Here is an 11,203-nt window from a genome sequence, read left to right on the forward strand (position 1 = left end):
CGACAGTGCGGCGCTCCCTCAGTACCTCCCCTCCGACAGTGCGGCGCTCCCTCAGTACTCCCCCTCCGGCAGTACGGTGCTCCCTCAGTACCTCCCCTCCGACAGCGCAGTGCTGCACTCCCTCAGTACCGGCCTGGATTTTGCGCTAAGGTCTCCGGAGCGGAGACTCGAACCTATGACCTTTCGACTCGGGGGCGAGAGAGAGAGAGAGAGAGAGAGCGCTACCCAGGAGTAATCAAACTGCAGACCTGTGGAAGAATGGTATAATGAGAGAGTTTATTTGGCAATGCTAATACAATTCTGATACAGAAATACTCTTCCCGGTGCCGAGCTCAGCGACAGACTCTGGCGACTGAGGTAGGCGGGATTACAGTCCTCTCAGCTCAGAGGCGATCTTTATAGATGACCTTCCCCATCTGGCTTAGCTCCTCCAGGAACTGTTGGTATTCCGTCTCGAGCAACTCTTTCATCGCTGCCCGACGTACCTTTGGAGGGAGACACGGATCACTGAAAGTTCACACGCAGGTACAGCAAGCAATTAAGAAAGCAAATGGTATGTTGGCCTTTATTACGAGGATTTGTGTCTGCTGTGTCTCAGTGGGTAGCACGTGCGTCTCTGAGTCGGAAGGATATGGGTTCAACACCCACTCCAGGGACTTGAGCACAAAGAATCTCAGCTGACACACCAGGGCAGTGCTGAGGGAGTGCCGTACTGTCGGAGGGGCGGTACTGAGGGAGCGCCGCACTGTCGGAGGGGCGGTACTGAGGGAGCGCCGCACTGTCGGAGGGGCGGTACTGAGGGAGCGCCGCACTGTCGGAGGGGCGGTACTGAGGGAGTGCCGCACTGTTGGAGGGGCCGTACTGAGGGAGCGCCGCACTGTTGGAGGGGCAGTTCTGAGGGAGCGCCGCACTGTCGGAGGGGCGGTACTGAGGGAGCGCCGCACTGTCGGAGGGGCGGTACTGAGGGAGCGCCGCACTGTCGGAGGGGCGGTACTGAGGGAGCGCCGCACTGTCACAGGGGCGGTACTGAGGGAGCGCCGCACTGTCGGAGGGGCAGTACTGAGGCAGCGCCGCACTGTCGGAGGGGCGGTACTGAGGGAGCACCGCACTGTCGGAGGGGCAGTTCTGAGGGAGCGCCGCACTGTCGGAGGGGCAGTTCTGAGGGAGCGCCGTACTGTCGGAGGGGCGGTACTGAGGGAGCGCCGCACTGTCGGAGGGGCGGTACTGAGGCAGCGCCGCACTGTCGGAGGGGCAGTACTGAGGGAGCGCCGCACTGTCGGAGGGGCGGTACTGAGGGAGCGCCGCAGTGTCGGAGGGGCAGTACTGAGGGAGCACCGCACTGTCGGAGGGGCAGTACTGAGGGAGCGCCGCACTGTCGGAGGGGCAGTACTGAGGGAGCACCGCACTGTCGGAGGGGCAGTACTGAGGGAGGGCCGCACTGTCGGAGGGGCAGTACTGAGGGAGCACCGCACTGTCGGAGGGGCAGTACTGAGGGAGCACCGCACTGTCGGAGGGGCGGTACTGAGGGAGCGCCGCAGTGTCGGAGGGGCAGTACTGAGGGAGCACCGCACTGTCGGAGGGGCAGTACTGAGGGAGCACCGCACTGTCGGAGGGGCGGTACTGAGGGAGCGCCGCACTGTCGGAGGGGCAGTACTGAGGGAGCGCCGTACTGTCGGAGGGGCCGTACTGAGGGAGCACCGCACTGTCGGAGGGGCAGTACTGAGGGAGCGCCGCACTGTCGGAGGGGCCGTCTTTCGGATGAGACGTTAAACCGAGGCCCCGTCTGCCCTCTCGGGTGGATGTAAAAGATCCCGGGGCCACTATTGGAAGAAGAGCAGGGGGAGTTCTCCCCGGTGTCCTGGGCCCAATATTTATCCCTCAACCAACATCACTAAAACAGATGATCCGGGTCATTATCACATCGCTGTGTGTGGGAGCTTGCTGTGCGCAAATTGGCATTTCCCATAATGCAACAGTGACCACACTCCCAAAAAAAAGTACTTCATTGGCTGTAAAGCGCTTTGGGACCTCCAGTGGTCGTGAAAGGCGCTATAGAAATGCAAGTCTTTCTTTTGTATAATCTGGGGGGGTTTTTTTGTGATGTTGATTCAGGATAAATATTTGCCCAGGACATACACACACAAGTCTGTAAGAAACCGTGGAAGATTTTAAAAATAGGTTAATTTACGAGAAGAATTGCTTGTGCTGCCAATTTCACTTCCCTGTCAATTGTCTTCAGTTGTAGTTCGTATATCTTCCATTTGGAACTCACTTCTTGCTGCCTCTGTATTTTGTTCTGAACAACAAACCTTTTCCAGCTGTCAGGGCACAATGCAGAGCTCAGAGAGGTGAAGAACAGTGATTTACATTTATGTGGAACCTTTAACTTCGTAAAACTTCCCAAGGCTCTTCACAGGAGCGATTACCAAATAAAGTTAGGAACAGGTGACCAAACCCGGGTCAAAGAGGGAGGTTTTAAGGAGCGTCTTAAAGGAGGAGAGAGAGGCGGAGAGGTTTAGGGAGGGAGTTCCAGAGCTTGGGGCCCAGGCAGCTGAAGGCACGGCCACCGATGGTGGAACGATTATAATCGGGGGATGCTCAAGAGGGCAGAATTAGAGGAGTGCAGAATTCTCGGGGGGTTGGAGAGCTGGAAGAGGTTACAGATGTAGGGAGGGGGTGATGAGGGATTTGAAAATGAGGATGAGAGTTTTAAAATCGAGGCATTGCCGGACCGGGAGCCACTGTAGGTCAGCGAGCACAGGGGGTGATGGGTGAGTGGGACTCGGTGCGAGTTAGGACACGGGGGCAGCGAGCACAGGGGGTGATGGGTGAGCGGGACTCGGTGCGAGTTAGGACACGGGGGCAGCGAGCACAGGGGGTGATGGGTGAGCGGGACTCGGTGCGAGTTAGGACACGGGGCAGTGAGCACAGAGGGCGATGGGTGAGCGGGACTCGGTGCGAGTTAGGACACGGGGGCAGCGAGCACAGGGGGTGATGGGTGAGTGGGACTCGGTGCGAGTTAGGACACGGGGGCAGCGAGCACAGGAGGTGATGGGTGAGCGGGACTCGGTGTGAGTTAGGACACGGGGCAGTGAGCACAGGGGGTGATGGGTGAGCGGGACTTGGTGCAAGTTAGGACACGGGGGCAGTGAGCACAGGGGTGATGGGTGAGCAGGACTCGGTGTGAGTTAGGACATGGGGGCAGCGAGCACAGGGGGTGATGGGTGAGCGGGACTCGGTGCGAGTTAGGACACGGGGGCAGCCGAGTTTTGGATGAGGCTGGGCAGAAGAGCACTGGAATAGTTGAGAAGGGATAACAAAGGCACGGGTGAGGGTTTCAGCAGTGGAACAGAATTAAACTCGGGCTCTCAACTGCATTCTTCTCTCCTATTATATCTTTCCCCCTTTTAAAAGACTTGCATTTCTATACCGCCTTTCACATAACCAGGAAAGACATGGGAAGGGGAGAGTTTTTCACCGAGAGTTGAGACAAAGAACTCAACGTGCCATTGGACACCCTGGTTTGGGAAGAGCCCTTATAGGTTAAATAGCCCAGCACATTATTTTACCCCAAGCCCATCCCTAAAAGAAAAGAAAGACGTGAATTTATATAGTGCCTTTCATGGCCACCGGACGTCTCAAAGCCCTTTAGAGCCAATGAAGTTCGTTCGAAGTGTAGTCACTGTTGTAACGTGGGAAACACACAGCAAGCTCCCACAAACAACAAAGTGATACCATCGCATTTGAATGGCGGCAGATTAGGAAAAGGGGAGGTGCAACGAGAGCTGGGTGTCATGGTACATCAGTCATTGAAAGTAGGTGTGCAGGTACAGCAGGCAGTGAAGAAGGCAAATGGTATGTTGGCCTTCATAGCGAGGGGATTTGAGTATAGGAGCAGGGAGGTCTTACTGCAGTTGTACAGGGCCTTGGTGAGACCACACCTTGAGTAGTGTGTGCAGTTTTGGTCTCCTAATCTGAGGAAGGACATTCTTGCTATTGAGGGAGTGCAGCGAAGGTTCACCAGACTGATACCCGGGATGGTGGGACTGACATATGAAGAAAGACTGGATCGACTAGGCTTATATTCACTGGAGTTTAGAAGGATGAGAGGGGATCTCATAGAAACATATAAAATTCTGACGGGACTGGACAGGTTAGATGCAGGAAGAATGTTCCCGATGTTGGGGAAGTCCAGAACCAGGGGTCACAGTCTAACGATAAGGGGTAAGCCATTTAGGACCGAGATGAGGAGAAACTTCTTCACTCAGAGAATTGTGAACCTGTGGAATTCCCTACCACAGAAAGTTGTTGAGGTCAGTTCGTTGGATATATTCAAAAGGGAGTTAGATGTGGCCCTTACGGCTAAAGGGATCAAGGGGGTATGGAGAGAAAGCAGGAATGGGGTACTGAAGTTGCATGATCAGCCATGATCATATTGAATGGTGGTGCAGGCTCGAAGGGCCGAATGGCCTGCTCCTGCATCTATTTTCTATGTTTCTATTTACAGAAACAAGCCACTTGGCCCAACTGCTCTATTGCGGTGTTTATGCTCCACACGAGCCTCCTCTCACCCCTCTTGGAAATGGTTAAGGATTGGTTAACGGAGAGAAAACAGAGAGTAGGGATAAACGGGTCATTTTCATGTTGGCAGGCTGTAACTAGTGGGATATCAGTATCAGTGCTGGGGCCTCAGCTATTTATAATCTGTTTTAATGAGCTAGGCGAAGTGTAATGTATCCAAGTTTACATAAGAAATAGGAGCAGGAGTCGGCCATTCGGCCCCTCGAGTCTGCTCCGCCATTTAAAACGATCATGGCTGATCCGATCATGGACTCAGCTCCACTTCCCCGCCCGCTCCCCATAACCCCTTATCGTTTAAGAAACTGTCTATTTCTGTCTTAAATTTATTCAATGTCCCAGCTTCCACAGCTCTCTGAGGCAGCGAATTCCACAGATTTACAACCCTCAGAGAAGAAATTCCTCCTCATCTCAGTTTTAAATGGGTGGCCCCTTATTCTAAGACATGCCCCCTAGTTCTAGTCTCCCCCATCAGTGGAAACATCCTCTCTGCATCCACCTTGTCAAGCACCCTCATAATCTTATACGTTTCGATAAGATCACCTCTCATTCTTCTGAATTCCAATGAGTAGAGGCCCAACCTACTCAACCTTTCCTCATAAGTCAACCCCCTCATCCCCGGAATCAACCGAGTGAACCTTCTCTGAACTGCCTCCAAAGCAAGTATATCCTTTTGTAAATATGGAGACCAAAACTGCACGCAGTATTCCAGGTGTGGCCTCACCAATACCCTGTATAACTGTAGCAAGACTTCCCTGCTTTTATACTCCATCCCCTTTGCAATAAAGGCCAAGATACCATTGGTCTTCCTGATCACTTGCTGTACCTGCATACTATCCTTTTGTGTTTCATGCACAAGTACCCCCAGGTCCCGCTGTACTGCAGCACTTTACAATCTTTCTCCAGTTAAATAATAACTTACTCTTTGATTTTTTCTGCCAAAGTGCATGACCTCACACTTTCCGACATTATACTCCACCTGCCAAATTTTTGCCCACTCACTTAGCCTGTCTGTGTCCTTTTGCAGATTTTTTGTGTCCTCCTCACACATTGCCTTTCCTCCCATCTTTGTATCGTCAGCAAACTTGGCTACGTTACACTCGGTCCCTTCTTCCAAGTCGTTAATATAGATTGTAAATAGTTGGGGTCCCAGCACTGATCCCTGCGGCACCCCACTAGTTACTGGTTGCCAACCAGACAATGAACCATTTATCCCGACTCTCTGTTCTCTGTTAGTTAGCCAATCCTCTATCCATGCTGATATATTACCCCCAACCCCGTGAACTTTTATCTTGTGCAGTAACCTTTTATGTGGCACCTTGTCAAATGCCTTCTGGAAGTCCAAATACACCACATTCACTGGTTCCCCTTTATCCACCCTGTTCATTACATCCTCAAAGAATTCCAGCAAATTTGTCAAACATGTCTTCCCCTTCATAAATCCAAGCTGACTCTGCCTGACCGAATTTTGCTTTTCCAAATATCCTGCTACTGCTTCTTTAATAATGGACTCCAACATTTTCCCAACCACAGATGTTAGGCTAACTGGTCTATAGTTTCCTGCTTTTAGTCTGCCCCCTTTTTTAAATAGGGGCGTTACATTTGCAGTTTTCCAATCTGCTGGGACCTCCCCAGAATCCAGGGAATTTTGGTAAATTACAACCAATGCATCCACAATCCCTGCCGCTACTTCTCTTAAGACCATAGGATGCAAGCCATCAGGTCCAGGGGATTTATCTGTCTTTAGTCCCAATATCTTATTGAGTACCACCTCCTTAGTGATTGTGATTGTGTTAAGTTCCTCCCCACCTATAGCCCCTTGACTATCCACTGTCGGAATATTGTTAGTGTTCTCTACCGTAAAGACTGCTACAAAATATTTGTTCAGAGTTTCTGCTATCTCCATGTTCCCCATTACTAATTCCCCGGTCTCGTCCTCTAAGGGACCAACATTTACTTTAACCACTCTTTTCCTTTTTATATACCTGTAGAAACTCTTGCTATCTGTTTTTTTATATTTCGTGCTAGTTTACTTTCATTGTCTAGCTTCCCTTTCTGATTCATTTTTTTAGTCATTCTTTGCTGGCTTTTAAAAGCTTCCCAATCTTCTGCCCTCCCACTATTTTTGGCCACTTTGTACGCCCTTGTTTTTAATTGGATACCGTCCTTTATTTCTTTAGTTAGCCACGGGCTGGCTATCTTTTCTCTTACACCCTTTGCTGATGGTACTGTCATGTATCTCACACCACTGTACATAACTGTATCTTACCATGCCATACATGACTGTAACTAGAGATGACATGTAACAATAAGCTTACCTTACCACCAGGGGTGCACTTGCAGGAGACACTGGATACCTGTCCCAGACAGGTATATAAGGACAGGTCTCAGGCAAGTGTGGCATTCGAGAGCTGTGTAATAAAGGTGCAGGTCCTGAGTGACCTTGACTTCAGCATGTGCCTCGTGTGAGTCTGTACTGCAGGGTCAGGACTTTACAGGTACAAAGCTCGGTGGGAACGTAAGTGGGCAGGTAGGTGGCAGATGGAGTTTAACATGGGGAAATGTCAGGTTAGTCACTTTAGTAGGAAAACTAGACAAAAAGAGAGTATTTTTTCAATGGTGAGAAAGTATTAAATGTTGGTGTCCAGGAAGATTTAGGTGTCCTAGTTATGGGAAACATGCAAAGTTAGTATGCAGGTACAGCAAACAATTAGGAAGGCAAATGGCCTGTTGGCCTTTACTGCAAGGGAGGTTGCAGTACTAGAGTAAGGAAGTCTTGCTACAATTGTACAGGGCCCTGGTGAGACCACACCTGGAGTACTGTGCACAGCTTTGGTCTCCGTATTTAAGGAAGGATATACTTGCCTCGGAGGCTGTACAACGGAGGTTCACTAGATTGATTCCTGGGATGAGAGGGTTTGTCCGACGAGGAGAGTTTGAACAGGTTGGGCTGATACTCCTTAAAGTTTAGCAGAATGAGAGGTGATCGCATTGAAACATGTAAGATCCTGAGGGGCAATGACAGGGTAGCTGCAGGGAGGATGTTTCCCCCGGGCTGGGGATTCTCGAACCAGGGGGTCACACAGTCTCAGGATAAGGGCTCGGCCATTTAGGACTGAGATGAGAAGGAATTTCTTCACTCAGAAGGTGGTGAATCTTTGGAATTCTCTGCCCCAGAGAGCTGTGGAGGCTGGGTCATTGAGTATATTCAAGGCGGAGATAGACAGATTTTTGAGCGATAAGGGAGTGAAGGGTTATGGGGAGCGAGCGGGGAAGTGGAGCTGAGTCCATGATTGGATCAGCCACGATCGTATTGAATGGCGGAGCAGGCTCGAGGGGCCGAATGGCCGACTCCTGCTCCTATTTCTTATGTTCTTAAGTTTTCTTTGTCTCACCCCATCCCCATATCCTTCTGGGCAGAAAACATTGGTGGGAGTTGTTTATAGGCCCCCAACAGTCGTGGTAATGTCGGGCACGGTATAAATCAGGAACTTAGAGGTGTATGTAACAAGGGTAATACAGTAATCATGAGGGACTTTAATCTACATATAGACTGGGCAAACCAATTTTTTTAGTAATAGTGTAGAGGAAAAATTGATGGAATGTATACAGGCTGGATGTCTAGATCAGTATGTTGAGGAACCAACTAAGGATCAAGTATTGTGCAATGAGAAAAGGTTCATTAATAACCTTGTAGTAAAGGGGCCTTTTAGGGAAGAGCGATCATAATATGATAGAATTTTATATTGAGTTTTAAAGAGATTTTGTTAAATCCGAAACTAGGGTCTTAAATCTAAACAAGGCAAACTATGAGGGGAGAGTTGGCTAAGGTAGATCGGGAAACTACATTAAAAAGGTATGATGGTCAACCAGCAATGGCGAGCATTTAAAGAATTAATACATAATTTACAACAAATATACATTCCTTTAAGGCACAAAAACCCCACAGGCAAAGTTGTCCAACCGTGGCTAACAAGAGAAGTTAAAGATAGTATTCGGTCAAAGGAAGAGGCTTGTAATGGTGCCAAAAAGAGCGGCAAGCCTGAGGATTATAGAATTCATCAAAGGAGGACTAAGGAATTGATAAAGGGAAAATAGAATGAGAGTAAACAAGCGAGGGACATAAAAACAGATTGTAAAAGCTTGTATAGGCAAGTAAAAAGGAAAAGATTAGCGAAAGTCAACGTGGGTGCCCTGCAGGCTGAGACAGGAGAAATGATAATGGGGGAATAAGGAAATAGCAAAGAAATTAAACAAATGCATTGTGTCTGTCTTCATGGAAGAAGGCGCAAAAAAACCTCCCGGAAGTAGCGGAGAACCAAGAGAATGAGGAACCGAAAGAAATTAGTATTAGTCAAACAATAATGCTGGAGAAATTAATGGGACTGAAAGCTGATAAATCTCCTGGACCCGATGGCCTACATCCCAGGGTTTTGAATGAGGTGGCTACAGAGATAGTGGATGCATTGGTTGTCATCTTCAACAATTCCAAAGATTCTAGAACGGTTCCCGCAAATTGGAAGGTTGCTAATGTAACCCTGCTAATTAACAAATAGAGAAACGGGGAACAGCAGACCAGTTAGCCTGACATCAGTCATAGGGAAAATGCTAGAATCTATTATTAAAGACGTGATAACGGGGCACTGAGAAAATACTGACAGGACTGAGCAGAGGCAACACGGATTTATGAAAGGAAAATCATGTTTGGCAAATCTGTTAGAGTTTTTTGAGGTTGTAACTAGTAGAATAGATAAGGGGGAACCAGTAGATGTGGTGTATTTGGATTTTCAGAAGGCATTCGAGAAGGTGCCACACAAGAGGTTATTAACAAAAATTAGGGCTTGGGGGTAACATACGAGCATGGTTTGGGGATTGTTTAACGGACAGAGAACAGAGAGTAGGAATAAACGGGTCATTTTCGGGTTGGCGGGCTGTAACTAGTGGGGTGCAGCAAGGATCAATGCTTGGGCCCCAGTTATTCACAATCTAGATCAATGATTTGGATGAGGAAACCAAATGTAATGTTTCAATGAGATCACCTCTCAATGGGCCCAAGTTTCCACAAGAAAAAAAGCGGGCGCCCCTCCGAGCTGGGCGCCCGTTTTTCGCGCCTAAAACGAAGCCTAAAAAAAATCCTCGGTATTCTCCACCGACTTACAGGTCCTGTGGCCCTCGGCGCAGCCAGCACGAGCTGTGGGGGGGGGGGGCGGAGCCAGGTCCCGGCGCTGAAAACAGTGCCGGGACCTCTGCACATGCGCGCTACAGTGGGCGCGCATGTGCAGTAGCTCCAGGCGCCGAACTGTGTGGGAGGGGCCCGAAGCACGCAGCCCCTAGCCCTGGCCCAATGGCCTCACTGGGGCTGCGTGAATAAGGCTCCTCCCACGGCCAGCTCCTGCTTCCCCCCCCCCCACCCCCCGACCAGACCCGACACTCGCTCCCCCCCCCCCCCCCCCGCCGACCCGACACTCGCTCCCCCCCCCCCCGCCGACCCGACACCCGCGCCCCCCACCGACCCGCGCTCCCGTTCCCCGACCCCCCCTCCCCCTCCCTGCTCTATCCCTCCCTCCCTCCCCTCTCTCTCTCTCTATCCCTCCCTCCCCTCTCTCTCCCTCCCCCCCTCCCCTCTCTCTCTCTCTATCCCTCCCTCCCCTCTCTCTCCCTCCCCTCTCTCTCTCCTCTCTCCCTCTCCCTCTCTCCTCCCCCCCCCCCCTCTCTCTCCTCCCTCCCTCTCTCTCTCCCCCCTCCCTCTCTCTCCCCTCCCTCCCTCTCTCTCCCCTCCCTCCCTCTCTCTCCCCCTCCCTCCCCCTCTCTCCCCCTCCCTCCCCCTCTCTCCCCCTCCCTCCCTCTCTCTCCCCCTCCCTCCCTCTCTCTCCCTCTCTCTCCCCCTCCCTCCTCTCTCCCTCCCTCCCTCTCTCTCCCCTCCCTCCCTCTCTCTCCCCCTCCCTCCCTCCCCCTCTCCCCCTCCCTCCCTCTCTCTCCCCCTCCCTCCCACTCTCCTCCCTCCCACTCTCTCTCCCTCCCTCCCACTCTCTCTCTCCCTCCCCTCTCTCTTCCCTCCTCTCTCTCTCCCTCTCCCTCTCTCCCTCCCGCTCTCCCTCTCTCTCCCCCTCCCTCCCTCTCCTCCCTCTCTCTCTCTCTATCCCTCCCTCCCCTCTCTCTCCCCTCGTCCCTCTCGCTCCCTCCCTCTCTCTCCCTCTCTCCCTCCCGCTCTCCCTCTCCCTCCCGCTCTCCCTCTCTCTCCCTCCCTCCCTCTCTCTCCCCCCTCCCTCTCTCTCCCCTCCCTCCCTCTCTCTCCCCCTCCCTCCCTCTCTCTCCCCTCCCTCCCTCTCTCTCCCCCCTCCCTCTCTCTCCCCTCCCTCCCTCTCTCTCCCCCTCCCTCCCTCCCTCTCCCCCCCCTCCCTCCCTCCCTCTCCCCCCCCTCCCTCCCTCCCTCTCCCCCCTCCCTCCCTCCCTCTCCCCCCTCCCTCCCTCCCTCTCCCCCCTCCCTCCCTCCCTCTCCCCCTCCCTCCCTCCCTCTCCCTCCCTCCCTCCCTCCCTCTCTCCCTCTCTCTCCCCCTCCCTCCCTCTCTCTCCCCCCTCCCTCCCTCTCTCTCCCCCTCCCTCCCTCTCTCTCCCCCTCCCTCCC

The 11,203-nt window shown here is 52.0% G+C and overlaps 1 protein-coding gene across 1 annotated transcript in view; it reads right to left on the reverse strand.

The window, feature by feature from the left end:
• Positions 1–287: 287 nt before the first annotated feature.
• Positions 288–11,203, reverse strand: part of LOC139240254 (cilia- and flagella-associated protein 141-like) — a 14,647-nt gene continuing 3,731 nt past the window's right edge. The window contains exons 3-4 of the mRNA XM_070868733.1: positions 2,189–2,318; positions 288–485 (exon numbers count right to left, since the gene is read on the reverse strand). Coding sequence (XP_070724834.1) covers positions 384–485; positions 2,189–2,318 — 232 coding nt within the window. The 3' untranslated portion in view covers positions 288–383. The remainder of the gene's footprint in view (positions 486–2,188; positions 2,319–11,203) is intronic.

This window comes from Pristiophorus japonicus, chromosome 30, assembly GCF_044704955.1.
Source record: "Pristiophorus japonicus isolate sPriJap1 chromosome 30, sPriJap1.hap1, whole genome shotgun sequence".
Classification (NCBI taxonomy): domain Eukaryota; kingdom Metazoa; phylum Chordata; class Chondrichthyes; family Pristiophoridae; genus Pristiophorus; species Pristiophorus japonicus.